Raw genomic sequence first — 20,088 nt, forward strand, 5'->3', positions numbered from 1 at the left:
TTATAATATTTTCCAAATATTTTCCATTTCATGGGTACACAAAGTTACAATCTTACTTATGTAATTTCAATAAGCTTAAGAAATAAAGTGAAGGGAAAAACAAATTTTCAAGTCAAACAGATTGGTTAAAATTCTAGCTTATCTATTTCTGGTCATGTGGCTTTCAGCAAGTTACTAAACCTTTTTCAGCTTGTTTCCTCGTTTTTAAAATGGCGATAACAATAATTTAATAGGACAACTATATGGCAAGTTACTTAAACTTTTTCAGCCTCAGTTGTCTGATTTTTAAAATGGTAACAATAATAATTTCATAGGACAACCATAAAGATTAAATGAGGATCCATGTGTTAAATGCTTAGCACAGTCCTTGATATGCTTTTGAGGCAAATGGATTAAAAATCACCTACACTACACACCTTGGTAGAAACTACGTCATACCATTCCTAATGGTCTACTGTAAATCTTGAGCAGAGAAAGAATCCAACAGACTTCTTTGTAGTAAAAAAAGAACAGGCCAGCACAGTGGCTCATGCCTGTAATCCCAGCACTTTGGGAGGTCGAGGCGGGTGGATCACGAGGTCAGGAGATCAAGACCATCCTGGCTAACATGGTGAAACCCTGTCTCTACTAAAAATACAAAAAAAATTAGCTGGGTGTGGTGGCGGGTGCCTGTAGTCACAGCTACTCGGGAGTCTTGAGGCAGGAGAATGGCGTGAACCCAGGAGGCGGAGCTTGCAGTGAGCCGAGATCACGCCACTGCACTCCAGCCTGGATGACTAAGCAAGACTCCGTCTCAAATTGAAAAAAAGAAGAATAAGAGCACAAACCTCCATATTTATTATCAGTATCATGAAGACTGTGAACACTCTGGCAAAACCAACATACCGAGGCAGTTACTAACAGCAATACAATTTTTATATTGAATCTAGCTCCAAAATACTAACATAATACCTCAGAAATTGGGAAGTTTAGAAAAAAGAATATTTCCTCCGAAATAAAAAGAAATGCATACTTAACTAGCATACTATGGAAAGCAAGAGATAGTTTTCCAAATAACAACCAAATAAAACCACATAGATTTTAGGGAACACTGGCACAATACGATACACAATTCTCCAAGGCCACTGTAGTCAGAAAGAGAAGAAATCGGTTTTAATTTCAACGTTAGGACTTGGAAATTAATTTGCTGGTATTGCTAAGCAACTGATTACAAAGGGAGGCTTTTGAACTTGTGTTTCATTAAAGACCTTTAAAGTTAGAAGAAAGTTTCATGCATGTATTAGATATAAGTGAGGCTCTCTTCCTAATCCGTAAGTCCCAGTGACTGTGCTGTGACACACTGATGTGTAACACGAAGAACTGTGTCACAAAGTTCTGGATTTAGAAATTCCTCTAAATAAGCTTTCTCAACCAGAACAATACCATCTACTTCTAGGGGTATTTGAAAATGTGCAGAGGGGCATTTTGAAATTGTCATAATGACCTTAAGAGAGACCAGAGGGGAAGGATGCTAATGGCAATTAGTAGTTGGGCCCCAAATGCTAAATGAATGACAGTCACATCACACACATGATGGCGTTTCATTTACTCCCCTCTTCCATACCCACCGAAAAAAAAAAATCATATAAATGTTCCCTATTCCCCTCTCTCTCAGACAGTCAGGCCCTGCCATTCCTTTTAAACTTCAAAGTCCGGGGCTCAATACAGAGACTAGATTTACAAACTGCAACCTACTGGCAGGCAGCTTAATTACTACCACTGTTGTCAGATGCTCTTGTCTTGTCTTTTTTTTCATTATCATAATCAAGTACAGTCCTCTTCAAAGGTCTATGTTGAGTTTTCTCCACTGGTATATTATTTCACCCTTGCTCCAACACCAGACTTTCAGCTAGCAGATATGAGAAAAGACCTCTCCTCTAGTGCACTATGCCAGAACAAAAACTCGCCAAGTATCCTTGGAACCTCGTATCTATAGATGAAGGAAGAGAAATTCCATAACCTCCTGAGAGCACATCAAATTTTTGTGTCTAGCAGTACATGTGCCTCTTAATGGGAACGAGGTCCACAGTTCTAAGACTCTCAAAAGAGACTATGACTTTAAAATATTAAAAACAATAGCTCATTGAAAATTATCCCCCAAATCTTTTAAGATTCCTGTGCTTTAAAATCTCTGATGGTTTCCCAGTATCTGTAACACAGATTTAGGCTCTCTCAACATATTAGCTAAAGCACTTTACAGTGAAGCCATCACTCAAAATATTAGAATTCAAAACCTATCCCGGCAATTTTTTTATGTATTTTACAATTCTAAGAAATCAAACTACTTCCTTCAAACATATGCTTTCCTTCCTCAAGGTCCTGCTCACAATTTTCCTCTTCTGAAACATTTTCCTGTATCCTCAACAAACAGAATCCTAATCATTCTTCATGTTCTAATTCACAGGCCACACCTACATTTACCTACCTACTCAGCTGTAATTAACCTTACTCATCTGTGCTTTCACAGTATCTTGTATTTCCACTCTAGCACTTGTCACATTCTCCTTGGTTTATGGTTAAAGCAAGGTGCCCAATCTCTGGGCTGAGCATAATTACCAGCCTGTGGCCTGTTAGAAACCAGGCTGCATAGCAGGAGGCGAGCGGCAGGCGAGTGAGCGAGCATATCCACCTCCAGTCAGAACAGCAACGGCATTAGATTCTCACAGGACTGCGAACCCTATTGTGAACTGTGTGTGCGAGGGATCTGGGTTGCATGCACCTTATGAGAATCTAATGCCTGAAAATCTGAGGTGGAACAGTTGCATCCTGAAGCCATCCTTCCCTTCTCCCCAGCCCCATCCGTGGTAAAACTGTCTTCCACGAAACTGGTCCCTGGTGCCAAAAAGGTTAGCTGGGTTATAGTATTGTAATGTTTTCCCTGACCTAGAAGAATATGACTAAAGGACAAAAGCTGCATCTTATTCCTTGCTGTGATCACCAGTAAGTGATACTGTGCCTTACATAATATAGGTGTCTAATATAAGTATCTACAAAATTAAATTAAAATTAATACTGGGCACAGTGGCTTACGCCTGTAATTGCAACACTTTGGGAGGCCAAGGCTAGAGGATCACTTGAGCCCAGGAGTCTGAGACCAGCCTGGGCAACACAGTGAGACAAGCTGGAGGATCACTTGAGCCCAGGAGTTTGAGACCAGCCTGGGCAACATAGTGAGACCCCGTCTCTCAAAAAAAAAATAGCCAGGTGTACTGGCATGTGCCTGTGGTCCCAATTACTTGGGAGGCTGAAGTGGGAGGATTACTTGAGCCCAGGAGATTAGGTTGCAGTGAGCCATGATTGTGTCACTGCTCTCCTGTCTGGGTAATAGAGCCAGACCCTGTCTCAAAAAAAAAAAAAAAAAATTAACACCTTAGATTTGCAAGGAAATTTGGCTATTATTAAACAAAGATGAAAATTACATGGAAGAATAGATGTGAAAAGCATATAGCAATTTCATCCCCTGAAACTTACAAAATGGCTAGTCTAGGCCAGTTATATCCAAGTTCATATACCCACAAATTCTTTCACACAAAAAGGAAAGCCAATTCAGTTATAGAAAGCCTAAATGAATAGAAAACAAATGAATGTTAACAAAGTAGTCTGCAAACTATAAAGCATTACACAATATAGATAACTAATCATGATTATTATAGTCTACTATCCTTTAACACAGTGTATGTTTTAAACTAACAGTTTCTATTTTTTTAACAGACCAATATAGTTATAAAGAGTTTTATGGGTTAAAATTAATTAATTGAAACAACTCATGACTATGATGATTTAAGAGATCATTAGATGCCCAGGTGAAATTATAAAAGTATGAAAAATATCAGAGGGAATTGATAATAAAGTTTTATATTTTAAGATAAAGTTTATTATATAGAACAACTATACTAAGCAACGAATAATTTCTAAAGACACAGATTTTTTGTCTTCCTTGGTTTAAATTTCAAACTGTTTTAGTCATAGCAAGTTTTTTATAAGAAAATTCAAGGAGTAATAAGACTCGGCCAATTGAAGAGAAACACTTTGTATTTCACACGGTAACCCAGATCATGAGGGAAAAAACCAACGATTTTCCAGGTCAAGAATGCTCAGTTCAAGCATTCCTCAGCAGCTTCAAGGCTCTACAGTATATTACTCTGTGCAAATGGGAAAGGAATAATAAATGAGTGAAAGAGAAACTTCTGGGACAAATTTAAGTGCTGAATAATTGCTTTTATTTTGTATACCCTGTGACCTTCCTACAGGAAAGGTGTGCTAATAAAAACCATGCTTGGCTGGGTGCAGTGGCTCACACCTGTAATCCCAGGACTTTGGGAGGTCGAGGCAGGTGGATCACGAGGTCAGGAGATTGAGACCATCCTGGCTAACATGGTGAAACCCTGTCTCTGCTTAAAATACACAAAATTAGCTGCGCGTGGAGGCATGCGCCTGTAGTCCCAGCTCGGGAGGCTGAGTCAGGAGAATCGCTTGAACCCAGGAGGCGGAGGTTGCAGTGAGCTGAGATCACGCCACTGTACTCCAGCCTGGTGACAAAGCGAGACTCCATCTAAAAAAAAAAACATGCTCATGGGCTAGTCAGTTTCTATTCTCATACGCAAGACCATATGATATTAATTATTCAGCAGTATATATTAGAAATGCTTTGTGCTTACACATTTTTGTTATAAAAAGACTTTTTATATTGTATCAACTTATGCAAAAACATAAATAAGAAACTTTCAGGTTTAAAAATATACAGCCACTTGTTAGTTGAGATACTTCAAAAAGCAGTATTCAAAGAAGAGAAGGAGGAGTAGTAGTAGCAACAGTAGTAGTCCAAAATGCACTTATAATGACAAATGTCTTACATTAATAAGCCATATTACAACATAAATTTTAGTAAAACACACTGAGTTTTATAAAACCTATATTACTTGCATATTCTTCTGTATATTTGTTTAATCTTTCTCCAAAAAGCTAATTAAATGGTGAGAAATAATCCAAAGAATTTCAGAATCAATGTATTTAACTGGGCATATTATGACACCTAAATGTACGGCAGAATTCAGTCTTGGTGGGAAATGCTATAATTTAAAAATAATGGTCCTCTATTTTATAAGGAATGTAGATTTATATAGAAAGTAACAATATAATAGGAATACAGTATTATAGATTGGTAATCAGGAAATTTGAATTCTAGGTTCTAACTAAGCACTACTACTAAGGAACTGTGCCAAATATTTTCTTAACCTCTCTGGGTCTCAGACTATTAAAAAAATGCAGGTGGGAGGGTTGATTTTATATTCCATTCAAGAAATTATGATTTGGTTCACATGAGCAAAGGCTTTTACCCAATAATAAATATACAAAATATCTACATGTCTACATGTTAATGTCAGTTAAAAAAGAGAATTACAAACCATGAGGCACTGAAAATCCAAATTTAAAAATTTTAGTGCCTCATAAACAAATACTTTAAAAAAAAATTTAAGGCCAGGCAAAAAATAAAGAATAATTACATGTGTTAATGAAAGCATAATCACAACAGGAAACCACACAGCTAATTAAGCCCCAGTTTTTGCCTCAAAAATATTATAAATTAATGCTTTCTCTATTTTAGAATGTTGATAACTAATACCCTGCAGAAACACTAGAAACATGATACTATACAATTAACACAAAATTACTAATTGATTCTGAAATTAAGCACACTTCATTCAGGAAAGCCAAAATCAAATTATTTTTATAAGGTGCAATTTTATAACTTATGAAAATGTTCAAAGACAGGATCCTAAACTTAAAGTGTAGGACTATAGAATGGGTAAAGATTGTATGGGAGCTGTTATAACATTTCTACTTTTGTCCTTTATGAAATTCACTTGGCAATAAAGAAATCATAAAAGGGTTATGTAACTCTATCTTCAAATTTTTAAAGTCAAATATAAAAGTGAAGAAGGGAGAGGAGGCCCTAGAGCTTAGGGCTGCCCAACGAACATACTCCTTAGATAGTAGAATTCTGTATTCAGAGAGGAAAATCCTTATACTCAAACAACCTGTAAATAAATAGGTCCTTGATCACAGACTTTTAAGTCACTCACCAAGAGAATCAAGGAATTTTAATAGGACTGTACTAAGGTTCCTTCTTAAGGAATATAAAACATGGGGTACCTATTCATTTGCCCAAGACCACAATATAATTTTTTCAATCCCCAAACTAATTGTTATAGATCAAACAGATTTGATTTAAGGTGAAACCTTACTCCTGAAAATTATGAAGCACAAAATATCAATTAAGATCTTCAAATAGGCCATCAAATTTGTTTTTTAAAAAAATTTCTTACTGTAATGAAGTCATTCCCTTTAACCATTCTTCCTTGGTAAAAAATCCCATGCTTTCAGCCTCCAATTTCCACGCTAAAACTAACATAATAATCTGGAAAGAACAGAACATAAAGGATAGGGGAAAAGTCAGCATAGAGATAATCATGTCTATATTTATCATGGAGAGCATTTTTACACAACTACTTCCATCCTTCAACTATTAAAGAGTACAACCTCTGGAATTATTAACTATATATAAAGAAATTGAGATGTGCCAATTTCTTAAAAGTAAAAAGTTCTAACAGTTTCTGAAGGTAGAATCTCTTATTCTATTACATATAACATTTGTATCAAGAACACATTTGCCCAACTTAAACTGATTAAAAATACCCTAAATGCAAATTTACAATATTAAACATGAAGCAATAAAATCTTCATACAAGATTAAAGTGTCTCAATTTTTAGAAATTCACAAATGTGCTATACCCCACTTATATGCCATTCTACTTAGAAATAAAACATACATTTTCAGGTTCAACACCAATGTCTTCACAAAATTTTTCCATTCCTTCTGGCCCTACAACTTCATCAGGACCTTCAAAGACAAAAATAATTAACATATTTTGTTATAATATCAACATAAAACATAAATCATCATGCTAAAGGTACCCATGAACACACCATAATATTTTGCAAATAATTAAATTTGAATTTTGGCATAGCTTTGATAAGTATAAATATTTGCTACAGGATTTAAAATTTAAAATTTATGAAGTATTCTTTGAACACCACATTACAATATGAAATTAAGAAAATTTAAAAAGCAGCAAAGAAATACTCCATTAGTATCAATCACAAGTTAGTACAAAAACTCAAACTGGTCCATTAAAAAAAAAATTCACTGAGAGCCTACTCTGAATAAAATTTTTGACAATGCATGAATATGAAAAAACGTAAGGCAGCTGGAGCTTCTTAATCTACTGGAATATCAGAACCAACACAAAGTTCAATACAGTAATCAGAAAGGGAATATATTTACCTATAAAACAGGACATTTATTACCCTTTTGAAATACACCCAAATATAATTTAATTATTGAAAAAGACAAACGTATTTTGAAAATAATGACTTATGGAAATTACTACATTCCATTTCCAGAAAGAGCTATTTTCTTTATCATCTTGGTTCTAAAACAGACAGCAAGCATTAATGTCACCTTAATGTAGAAACAAAAGTTTGATCTTTTAATTAGCTAGTGTCTATCATTCGTCCAAAAATTAATTACTGGCATTTAACTTGTTCCTTATTTTACATCCTTAGCAACACTAATAAATCAATACATCAATTATCATTTTTTCAAAATGTTATCAGATTCCCAAAATATAGTAATTACATCATCACTAGGTCTCTTTTGTGACTGGGTAAGAATAAAACAAATTTTGTAATAATATGAGAAATGTGTTTACCACTATGGGATTTTGAAAATATAATCTTGAGATATTATTCTTAAGAGTCAAGAGAAGTCTCTATTTTCCTTTTTCAAGGATGAAAATCCTTCAGCTTTATAAACCATAGACTAGACCAAGGCTGCTCAGGTAGCTTTGACAGCACCATCTTTAGGTTACTAGCACAACATGAAGTCAATACATTCTTGCTGCCTGAGATCCAAGCTGCTAAGATGACATTAATACATGGTCTGAAGCCAAAAACCCTTTTTAATTTTTTTGTGTAACATGGTAAGTGTTATTAGGTTTAAATAAGTACTAACAATGCACTCGTGTTAAAAGGTGAAGGGGGTGATTAACTACAGGGCGCTTTCTCTTCCTTTATATATTTGGAGAATTGTTTATATGAGAATGTGTTAATTTTATAACTTAAAAGGCATACATATACAATAAAGGTGTTAAAATGCACACCTGAGTATGTATTCTTATATATGATTGAAAGAAAACAAAAATCAGATTTAAAAATTTAAGAGGCCCGGGTGCGGTGGCTCATGCCTGTAATCTTAGCACTTCGGGAGGCCGAGGTGGGATTATCACTTGGGCCCAGGAGTTCCAGACAAACCTGGACAACATAGGGAGACCCCATCTCCAGGAAAAAAAAAAAAAAGCCTTGTGTGGTGGTGCCAGTCTGTGGTCCCAGCTACTCAGGAGACTGAGGTGGGGGGACTGCTTGAGCCCAGGAGTTTGAGGCTGCAGTGAGCCATGATCACACCATTATACTCCAGACTAGGAGAGAGCAAGGCCCTGTCTCAAAAAAAACAAAAAATAAAAAATTAAGGGAAAAGACAAATGGTTTTTTTAAAAGCCATGATGTGAATATATTGTAAATTTTTCTAAAGCATCAAGAAAACATACTTGCTCTCAAAGTTGCCATCAGTGATTTGAAGAGAAAGCTGAAGAGGATGTCAAGAAACATCAGTATAAGCCGGGGCAGTGGCTCACGCCTGTAATCTCAGCACTTTGGGAGGCCGAGGTGGATGGATTACGAGGTCAGGATTTCAAGACCAGCCTGGCCAAGATGGTGAAACCCTGTCTCTACTAAAACTACAAAAATTAGCCAGATGTGGTGGCAGGTGCCTATAATCCCAGCTACTCAGGAGGGTAAGGCAGGAGAATCACTTAACCTAGGTGGCAGAGGTTGCAGTGAGCCGAGACTGCACCACTGCACTCCAGCGTAGGTGACAGAGCGAGACTCCGTCTCAAAAAATATAAAAAATAAAAAAGAAATATCAGTATAGCCACCCCCCCCAGAAACTGGAGGATTACTTGGTGATTACTAATTAGAATTTGGTTAGAAGCAAGTCAAATGAGATTACATAGAGATATAATACCTTAAAACTTAGATAAGGTCTGTAAATGTTAACTGACTTTGCCAAAGTGATGTAAATAGTAAAAGATCTAAGTCTAATGTGAGGTCTGTAACTAATGTGCTTTCCCGGGACTGCAAAATGTTAATCCTTCCAATAACATTGCTTCCAATCTTTCTAATAAAACTACTCCCTGGGTAAAACCTCTAGAGCTAAATTTAATTAACTCTTTTGGACAACTAGGTTTCCACTCAATTGAAGAAGCTATAGAAATAATTTTGTTCATACTATGAGTTCACTCTACTCCACCAGCTAGGTACTACATTGGGACTATGCAATTCCAACCTTATTTTTTGACTCTATGAGACTTTAAAACTGCCCTTTCACTTTCCATGTTTTTAATTACCACAGACCAGTATATTACTGAATCATTAATTTAAATATCACTCAAGAACGAGGTCTTGTGAAAGAACAAAACCAACAGCCTTATCATACATGATATAATACCATAGTAACAAGTTTAGTGATATTTTCAAAACTAAAAACACGCTCAACTTCCTGATTTCTTTATAACCATAAAGAAATGTTCCCAGCTATATCTGCAAGGCCTAATACCATGCCAGCCATAACAGATGCTTAGGGGGGAAAAAAAAAAAAAAGCTCAGTGACACAGCACCTTCAACATGAGCTACGTAAGAGTCATTAATTTTGGAACATTGTAAAAAACACATAACCAGTAAATCTGATGCTGTAATGCTATTACTGTTTTAATAATAATAACATTTGAGTTCTGACTATATACCAGGTATTGTGCTAAGGGCTTTACATGTATTATTCTCAGTAGGCAAAATTATTGCCTTCATTTTAATACGGACATACCCATTTCAAGACAGAAGTTACTGTTTATTTGGCAAACAAATGGTTCCTCCCTAATCAGGTCTCTGCACAAAGTGGTCTCCACAGAGAGGCCTTCCCTAATCACTCTATCTGAAAGTCCATCTAACACTTCTTTATTCTCTATTCCTGAACCTCACCATATTTATTATCCTTATAACTCCCCACAATCTGTACTTATCTTGCCTACATACCTGTTTACTGATTGTCTTCCTCACCAGAAGGCAAGTCCCCCAAAGGCAGGGATCTTGTCTGACTTGCTCAGCACTATATATCCAGCACTCAGCACAGTGCCTGACTCAAAACAAGTGCTCAATATTTATTGAATGGATGACAGAAATTAACCAAGAGTACCAATATTTTCTTTGCAAAAGTGAAAATTAGCTTAAATAAAAAATAAACATAAAATGTCTATTATAACAAAATGTTTATAACTATATATAATTATAAACATTATAAAATTTAAGTAAAAAATACATAAAAGCATAGTAGTTAAAAAAGTATGGACTTTAGAATCAGAAGGACCTGGGTTTGAATCCTGGCTCTTGTCACGATATGATCTTGGGCAAATTAATTAATCTAAGTCTCAGTTTTCTCATCTGTAAAATGAAGATATGGCCAAGCACAGCAGCTCATGCCTGTAATCCCACCACTTTGGGAAGCTGAGGCAGGTAGATCACTTGAGCCCAGGAGTTCAAGACCAGTCTGGGCAACATCGTGAAACCCCATTTCTTTTTTTCTTTTTTCTGAGACAGAGTCTTGCTCTGTCACCCAGGCTGGAGTGCAGTGGCGCGATCTCGGCTCATTGCAAGCTCCGCCTCCTGGGTTCATGCCATTCTCCTGCCCCAGCCTCCCAAGTAGCTGGGACTACAGGCGCGTGCCACCACGCTCGGCTAATTTTTTGTGTTTTTGGTAGAGACGGGGTTTCACAACGTTAACCAGGATGGTCTCGATCTCCTGACCTCGTGATCCGCCCGCCTCGGCCTCCCAAAGTGCTGGGATTACAGGCGTGAGCCACCACACCCGGCTGAAACCCCATTTCTACAAAAAATTTAAAAAATTAGCCGGGCATGGTGGCACATGCCTATATTCCCACCTACTAGGAAGGCTGAGGTGGGAGGATGGCCTGAGCCCAGGAGCTCAAGGCTGTAGTGAGCCATGATCACAGCACTGCACTCCAGCGTGGGCGACAGAGTGAGACCCTGTCTCAAAAAATAAAGTTGTAGTGGGGAGGTGGTGATAATACTACCTACTTAATAGAACAGTCACAGGAAAAAATAATATACCTAGGACAATTCCTGGAATAATGCAATTATTATGTTGGCTATTAAAAATGCTAATATAGTAAACAAATGTTTAATTAGAATCTTATGCTACCTAGAAAAGTTCCTAGTTGAGGCAAATATTTTCTATTTCTATTGTATCTAGTAACCTTTATAAGTGAAATAAGATGGGTGACCTTTTGATTCTATATCATTCATACCAGTAAAACTGGCATTTGGGATAATGGGTCAACATTTTAAATGGAGGTCAGTAAGAAATGAATTCCCTTCATTTAAATTGGGTTAGTGGTTGTCTTGGGATGCCAGTAATAGCATTTATTTCTGGTCTAGAAAGAATCTGTTCTGCTACTAAACAATTTTAAAATTGTACTTTGGGATCACTCAGCTGATCCCAACAGTAAAGTTACTGCCCCCCTTTCAAAATAGACTCACATTCCATACAATTAGCCTAAACTTATACCTCAAGTTCAAAGTATACTACTTTAGACCTTAATGTGGATGAGCACTAAATATAAGGCAATAGCTACATATACACTTTTATTTTAAACAAACGTTTTGAGAATGATGGTGATTAAAAGAAGGAGAAAAAAAGCGAAGCAGGTTAAAAAAAAGAAACAGGGAAAAGAAAAAGAAAAGCTTTAAAATCAATAACTCCAAAAAAACAAAACCATTCTAAGGGGGAAAAAATTCCATATATGTTTATGAGATAGTTTAAGTGTTCTTTTGCATATATTTGCTTAACTCTTCAGCCTCATCTCTGGCTGGTTTTGACAACCCCACCCTGGGCCTAGGGCTCTTCATCCACCAGTTACAAGATTTAGCTTAGGTTAAGTTAGCTCCTCTAGAAAACTCCCATGACACTTTAAAAGCTGGGTTATATATTCCTCCTACGAACTCTCACAGTGTATTTTCTGAATATAGTATTTATCATGCTGTATTAATATCAGTCTATTTATTTTCTTACTATTGCATCTCTAGTAGAAGTGGATGGCTAAATGATAATTGTTAAAAGGTAAATGTGTTGTACAATTATAACTGAAGGGTTTAAATCTTTTACTACATCTCCTCAAAAGTTTCAGAAAATGTTAGTTCAGAAAAATTTCAAAAAAATAATATTGAATAGAAATGTTTTATTATGTAGTTTGTGTTTTCCACAATATCAAATACAAAAATGTTTTATTGTGTCACTTTTATTTTCCAGAATATTACTTTAGCCAATAGATGTAAATAAGTGACTCTGTCTTTGTTTACACATTTTATTAATAGTAAATAAGTTCTTCCCTCCCAGTAAATATACACTGAATATATATTTAAAGAAATATCAGCCTAAATTGGCAACAAATCTTTAGTCTACCCACAATCCTCAGTCCTAACCCTCATCCCAGTACACAGCACTAACACATAGCAGGCCTGTAACAGATAATTTGTTAAATGAATAAGCCAAATACACTTTTTAAAGCATATGACTGATATCTTCTTATATTAATTTCATTACCTGCATATTCATAAAACCAAGCCAGGCACTTCTTGCTTGAAAAATGTTCCTCTCCACTTATTAGTCTAGCAGGGGGTTGGGATCTGCAATAGCTTAGAAAACACACAGATGCCTAAGATTTTTTATCACATCTCAACTCTTAGAGAAAAACTAAGTTCTTAGAGAAAACTAACTCTTAGAGAAAAACTAAGTTCAAAATTAACTACTTCCATTCACATTAAACAAAGGTTTTTTTTTTCTTCGGTTGGCATTATTGGAAAAAAACTGAAGTTGTTAAGTAATTGCAACTTGAAACAGTAGTCTATACATAAGAATTATTGGCTAACAAAACCCAAATACCTCTTCACTCAGTATCCAAATCCAAAAATATCAGTTAAGTTATTTCCCCACATTTTAAAAGACTACAAAGAAGTTCAACCTAGTAGTTGGGAGAGTATAAATTTATTGTAATTCTATTGATTTGTATAGAAATTCTATTTGTGTGTAATAGATAAATATTTGAAAACAAACTCTTAGAAAGTATATTTTGATACTTAATGAATCAATATTTCAAAATAAAATGTTATATTAACAGTTGTTTTATCACCTGAGCTTAAATAGATTTTTCAGGATAAATGATGACTTAGGACCTAAGGGTATATTAAATCACACAGATTTAAAAAAACACAACAAAAAAACCCTAAAAGTTAATAATAGTCCAAATAATTGGGACAAGGCTATTTAATCCTAGGTTCTGTTCATTCTTTTTCATTTTTTTCATAAAATCATTTTCATTGTTTTTCATAAAATAACTAAAATTGTTAAGTTCAAAATGGCCTCTAGAATTTAATGGCCTTCAGAGAAACTTTTTTCAAGGAACTCAAATAATTACCTTACCACAATGATATAGAAATGATAGAACTTCTGTAATTGAGTAATGTAAAATAAGGGTATCATATTTAAAAATTTAAATTGATAGAGCAAACTATCACTTGAGTTCTAATAATACTGCCTGCTCAGCTATCTACTTAACTTAAATAATTTTAATACATTATATACTTAAGATGGCCATGAGATAGAGTAATACAAATATGAATAATAATTTGCCTATATCTTATAAAAATACGAGCTAGTAAAGTAACCATGTCAAATTCTAATGTCGACTAACAAGAGGTGTAAGTATATCATCGTTCACATTAATAGCCTAAGAAATACTCCATAGACTCCTTTACCAAAACACAGTAATGAGGGAAAAAAGTCGACCAATTACAAAAAAGAAAATGCAGACTAGATAAATCATCTACCTCACAGTTTAAGCAGATCTCTCTTTAAGGAGAGCTCTATCATTATTTCCTTATTATAATCCTGGCTACAGTCTTCTTTCAATAGTAGCATCTGAAGTTGTCATATCGAGTGCCAACCATTGATGAAAAGGCAGCTAATATGGTTATTTTTTAAAAAAGCATTTCTCAGTCGGGCGAGGTGGCTCACGCCTGTAATCCCAACACTTTGGGAGGCCGAGGCGGGCGGATCGCGAGGTCAGGAGTTCAAGACCAGCCTAGTCAGCATAGCGAAACCCCGTCTCTATTAAAAATACAAAAAATTAGCAGGGCGTGGTGGCGGGCGCCTGTAATCCCAGCTACTCAGGAGGCTGAGGCAGGAGAATCGCTTGAACCCGGGAGGCGGAGGTTGCAGTGAGGGGAGATCGCGCCACTGCACTCCAGCCTGAACAACAGTGAAGACTCCGTCTCAAAAAAACAAAACAAAAAACAAAAAAAAACAAACAAAAAAAACCATTTCTCACACCAAAATTGCAGTTTTTTTGTAGCATATAATTTTGCTGTGATGCCTCCATGATATGCTACAAGGGCATCAAAGAGCTACTACTATATAGTTCTGCCTTGTCTTCTTTCTTACCAGTAGGACACAAAGTACAAGAGCTCACAAATTATTTAATTTATGCAGAGAGCTAACAGCGTCCTGAATGCTAGAAGACAAAAAGCATGCAGGGCCTTTCCAACTCTGCACACAGGGACTTGGCATAGGTGAGGCACTATACTTCCAGAAAATGGGGCTCCTGCAATTTAAAAGGCCTCCTGCTGGGACCTTCCGGGTTAGGCCACTCCAAATACTAAATATGGAGGCCAATTATAGCACACAAGTTTTCCTTTCTACCATTACCAAGACAGTTGTCAAGATTCCTTAAGTTCTGCTTTCTTCACACTCTACAAAGAAATTCTAGAAGTGACTCTTCTGCAGATATGTACTCACTTCTAAGTCTAGAAAAAGGCAGAGGAGCGATACCGGAGTAGGATCGAGGGTCGGTTGTGGGGTGGGGGTGGGGGTGGGGGTGGGGGTTGGGGGGGGAAGCGCAATTTACATATGCATCTGTTCCCCACCCTGCAGGGCACGTAGACTCTTAACGTGGGCGGCTCTTCTAGTCTCTCCATAAACGACAGCGTGCACACACTCGAACACGAGGTCGGGTCGGGCGCGGAGACTCGCGGTGTTCGGCACCTACCGCCTAGCTCGATCAAAGGGGCCTCACCTGTCTCCAGCCCCAGCCCGGCAGGCCGGGCCCGACTCCTTCTCCTCCAGTTGTCCAGCAAGGGAGGGAGGAGGGAAGCTTGAAGGGTGAGGGGAGATGGTACCTGGAGATTTTACACTTTTTGAGGCCTCCGTCTTCCGCTACTGCTGCTGCCACCCCAGGGGATTTTCTCTTCTTCTTCACCGGCATCTTCCGCCCTCCCCGGCAGGGTGGGCAGGGGAGCCGGGGAAGGGGGTCCCTGTCCGCTGGAAGCCCCTCAGCGCTGGCACCCAGTTCCCAGAGACAGCAGCAAGCGGAGGAGCAGAGTCGCCACCCCGCACCGGAGCGGCCCAGCCCGGCCGCCGCCCGCTCCCAGGTATCCTCGTCGTCTTTCTCTGACCGGGACAGGGCTGGCTCCTGGCCGGTGGACACTGCGGTTCGTTCTCACCAGGAGGAGATAACGCGGACAGCGCGGCAGCTCCACCAGTCACAGCAAGCAAGAGGCTCAGCCTAACCCGGAGGCGAATCGCTGAGGCCCGGAAGTGACGCAATCGCGGAGCCGGTCCCGGGAAGGGGCGTGGTTCCGGTTAGCCTCTGCCAGTCGTAGGTAGGCCAGGCAGGGCGAAGCTGTCGGGCTCCTCGACTGCGGCTGCCCGCGGAATTCTGTATCCTGTCCAGGGTATCCTGACCTTTCCCATGAAGCTTCTACCGCGCTCTGATGCTGGCAGTCACCGCCAAAAAATGAAACTACTAATACTTTGCAGTTGACGTTAAAAATAACCTGGTAAAGTAGACCAAGTTCCACTTCTGAGCTCTTCCACAGGATAACCTCACCTGAACTGTTCCCACCCCTTAAATGCGTTGTCACCGTGTGTCTTGCGTGTTTTCTTTATGGGCCTGTGATAAGCCTCCCACTCCCCCTTCTCCCTACCTTTGCATATCACTTTGTCCTGTGTCGAAACTTAGCTCTACCATTATTTCCACAGAGCTCACCTCTCCGATAAGAGACAGTAGGTGACTGCGACTCAGTAGAGAGAAATTTGGGGGACAGTTCTAAGGAGTCTCCCCCTAGACCTTACTACCCAAAACACACTGTAATCTACTCACCTGCACTTAGGTGGAAATACTGTTTTTAAATAATGGTTATTGTATGTAAAGACGTAGTAGAAAGTCGTTAGTAATTCTGTTGGTAAAATAAATTTATCTCTGCAAACCAACTGTGATGGGAGAAGACTAAAAGTCTTTGAGTAATAGTTGAAGTGGTTTCTGTGAAACTACCCTCACGATGGCACCCTAATCTGGCCAATCCGAATATCGTATTTCCTTAGTGTTATTAATTGGTTCAGGATGGACACATACTCAGGCTAGGCCAATGAGTGCCAATGACAAAATTGAACCACCAGGAAGCAATTTTATTTCCTATGGATTTCAACCAGAGAAGGTATGCAGAATGAAGCCAAAACTCAGAAGAGACCAGTATCAAGCAGAAAAATAGAAAAACCAGGATGTGATTATATGATACAAGCCCAAAATCCATGATATGCCCTGAAATTTTCAGTTCTGTGAAGCAACAAATGTCACCATTTTGCATATTTAGTTCAATTCTCTGTTACTTAAAACCAAAAGAATGTCAAAGTATATGATCCTTCAACCATTTAAAAATGCCTGAGGCCAAAAACAAAACAGAATCAGATAAAGTCTCTAAATAGAACTACCATCTACAAAAAGTACAGGACAGAGGAACATGTTAAATACCCAATGCAATCAGCAATATCTAGACGTCAGAAAAGTCTACAGGAAAATGACCCAAATTCTGCAACAAATTATTAGGATGAGAGGAGAGAGAAGGAAATTAAAAGAGACTTAAAGGATATGTCAATTATTTTCGGTATGCAGTTCTCATTTGAATTTGATTCACACAAACAGTTTAAACAATATTATAACATCTCTGTGGCAGTTGGAGATGTTAATGCTGGCTGGATATTTGATGAAATTCTAGAACATGTAAAACTTATTTATAGCAATGGCATATCAGTGACACTTGGGGACAGGGATGGAGTGAGTCAGGGAAGACTGACTGCAAAGAAACACCAGGGAACTTTTTGGGTAATGAACATATTCTATGTCCTGATTGAAGTAATAGTATATATACTAGTCAAAATTCATTGAATTGTACACTTAAAAATGGATATTTTTATGAATATTCTTCCTAAATAAAATTTATATAAAATGTGCAAAACAAAACACAAAATAAACGATAATGACAAAACTATTAGAGATAGCCAAGCTTATTTCTTCAAGAAGTGAGCTGCAAAAGCTAAACATCCCCTTTTCCTAAGGAGGACCAAAGAAATGGAATAAAACCTAAAGGATGGAAAGAAAGATCTCAGAGGATGATGTTAAAGGGGTGTCCTTCCACAGAGTAGAATCAGGGCCTGATCAAAGAGTAGGAAATTTCATAATGCCTGTCTTGCAGGCTACCAGCATTGCTATAGACCAAAGACCACTGCACATCTCATCTTCTGTTCTTTTTTAAATAGGATTTTTTTATTCTGATTATTGTGTCCCTTCTTCACCATTATTTATTGGGCGAGAGTGGGAAATAGATTATTACTTCTTAGTTCATAGACCATTGGACCATAAGGAATCACTTTAGAACTAAGGAAGACCCCACTATACCTGGAAATCCTGGACATTGAGCTGAATGCAGTAACTGGATAGGAGCCTACTCGCACCCACAGAATACTCTGAGAAAAAGACAAAAGGCTGGATCTATGTGTGGTATTCATTTAGTCTGTCTATTCAAAAAATATTTAATCATCACTTCAACCAGGAGCTTTACTGGGCTTAAGAATATAAAAGGCAGACATGACTCCTGCAATCATGGAGCTGCCAGTCTGGAGGGAGAAATATAGTCATTTCTCCACGTAATGACTATCCACTATCGACTAAAAGTCACCACATAACGACATTTTGGTCAAGATGTGCATATGTGATGATAGTCCCTTAAGATTATAATACTGTATTTTTACTGTGCCTTTTCTATGTTTAGGTATGTTGAGATACACAAATACAATTGTGTTAAAATTGCCTACAGTATTCAGTACAGTACCATGCTGTACAGGTTTGTAGCCTAGGACCTATAGGCTGTACCGTATAGCCTAGACGTGTAGTAAGCTATATCATCCAGGTTTGTGTAAGTACACTCTATGATGTTCACACAATGATGAAACTGCCTAATGACACATTTCTCAGCATGTGTTCCTGTCAGTAAGCAATATATGACTCTATGTATGCTATCTGCATTTAAGATAATTATATGAATAGGAATTAGGGTTCATAATCTATGCTTGTCAATGATATTAAAGGGATGGCAATTTCTGGGTCATGTAGACCATTCACATCCATCTACCTCTTCGTTCTCTTGTCTGGTCAGTACCTACTGCTACTGCCAAAACTCCATTCCCAAAAGTTGGCTCTTCATCATCCCAATTACTCTCACAAAGGGGCATATTGATAGCCTTGCTACCTATGAGAAGTATAGAAATGCCTAGTTATGTGGCTTTAATATTTTCTGCTGCTCACCAATGCATACGTAGTACATGATTTTGCATCAAAAAAGATGCCTCTATTACAGAAACAAACTATGACAGAGTACTGTGGCTCTCTGGCATGCAGTAGAATTTTTTAAATGAAGGTAATGACAAGAAAGGGAGGCATGAAGTAGTTACCTCAAGCAGAAGCCTGTGTGTTCTGGTTTCAGATCCAAAGAAGACACTCAAGTGACTTTAGGAAAGGCAGATAATTTCCTTTATCTTTCATCTTATCCTACTATTATACAGAAGGATGTAGGAAAAAAACCAAAAATAATATGCTGAATAGGGAAGTAATTAAGCAAGAAGACTGAGACCCAGTTCTATTATCTATTTGGCATCTTGGTCATATATACATCCCTTAGTTTTTGGGAGTTATAAAACAAAGCCATGAGAAACATCTTTTAAAATAGTTATATCTCTGTCAAGGTATCCAAAAATAGTACTCTAAGATGTGTTAATTTATATATTCCGTACATAGTTTAGTTTTTCTTAACACCTCTTTAAAATAGGACTTTCCTACTTGCGAGAATAACAAGCAACACAGACATTAAGTAATTTATGGGATGCCACATGTTATTGTGGTCCTGGATCTGTGCAGATACTCTCCCTTCCATATATTAATGTTGATTTTTAAAACAACATTGTAGTTAAAAATTTTGTGAAATATTTTCATGCACATAAATCTACAGAAAGATAACTCTAAAAGAATAGTAGAAACGGGTTGTCAAGACAGGATTTTTTGTTTTGGCATTTCAGTATAGCCTACAAGAACACCTTGTGTTTTAGAGAGGCGCAGAGGTGCAGAACTATGTAACACATGACACTTACCCCCTACACCCTAGACCACATCAATTTTAGCTTGGCTGTGACTGTGGTTCACTCTGGGATCTAGACTGAGGGAATAGTCACTACCTAGAACACTGCTTGTCATCATGACAGAGGGAAAGAACTACATGGTAAACCCCATGCTACCTCTCGAGGATTCTGCCCCGAAGTGACACATTAATCCTGTTCAAGTCATATGGCTACACCTGAGGTCACGAGGGCAGGAATGTATAATCCTCCTGCAGAGAGAAACATCAAGTAAAGGTAAATATAGCCTACTACAGTAAGAGACTGGACTGAAATTTTGTTCAAAGCATAGGGAAAAATGAGTT

General features: G+C 37.6%; 1 protein-coding gene across 2 annotated transcripts in view; it reads right to left on the minus strand.

The window, feature by feature from the left end:
• The window catches only part of DCUN1D5 (defective in cullin neddylation 1 domain containing 5), a 30,484-nt gene extending 14,623 nt beyond the window's left edge, over window positions 1–15,861 (minus strand). The window contains exons 1-4 of one of the 2 annotated variants that reach the window (XM_032167253.2): window positions 15,460–15,861; window positions 12,830–12,921; window positions 6,870–6,940; window positions 6,366–6,457 (exon numbers count right to left, since the gene is read on the minus strand). In XM_032167253.2, coding sequence (XP_032023144.1) covers window positions 6,366–6,457; window positions 6,870–6,940; window positions 12,830–12,921; window positions 15,460–15,545 — 341 coding nt within the window. In that variant the 5' untranslated portion in view covers window positions 15,546–15,861. Of the gene's footprint in view, window positions 1–6,365; window positions 6,458–6,869; window positions 6,941–12,829; window positions 12,922–15,356 lie in introns of both variants that reach the window. The other variant, XM_032167254.2, reaches the window with a different exon arrangement.
• Window positions 15,862–20,088: the final 4,227 nt, after the last annotated feature.

Source organism: Hylobates moloch, unplaced genomic scaffold (genome assembly GCF_009828535.3).
Source record: "Hylobates moloch isolate HMO894 unplaced genomic scaffold, HMol_V3 SCAFFOLD_11, whole genome shotgun sequence".
NCBI classification, from domain to species: Eukaryota; Metazoa; Chordata; class Mammalia; order Primates; family Hylobatidae; genus Hylobates; species Hylobates moloch.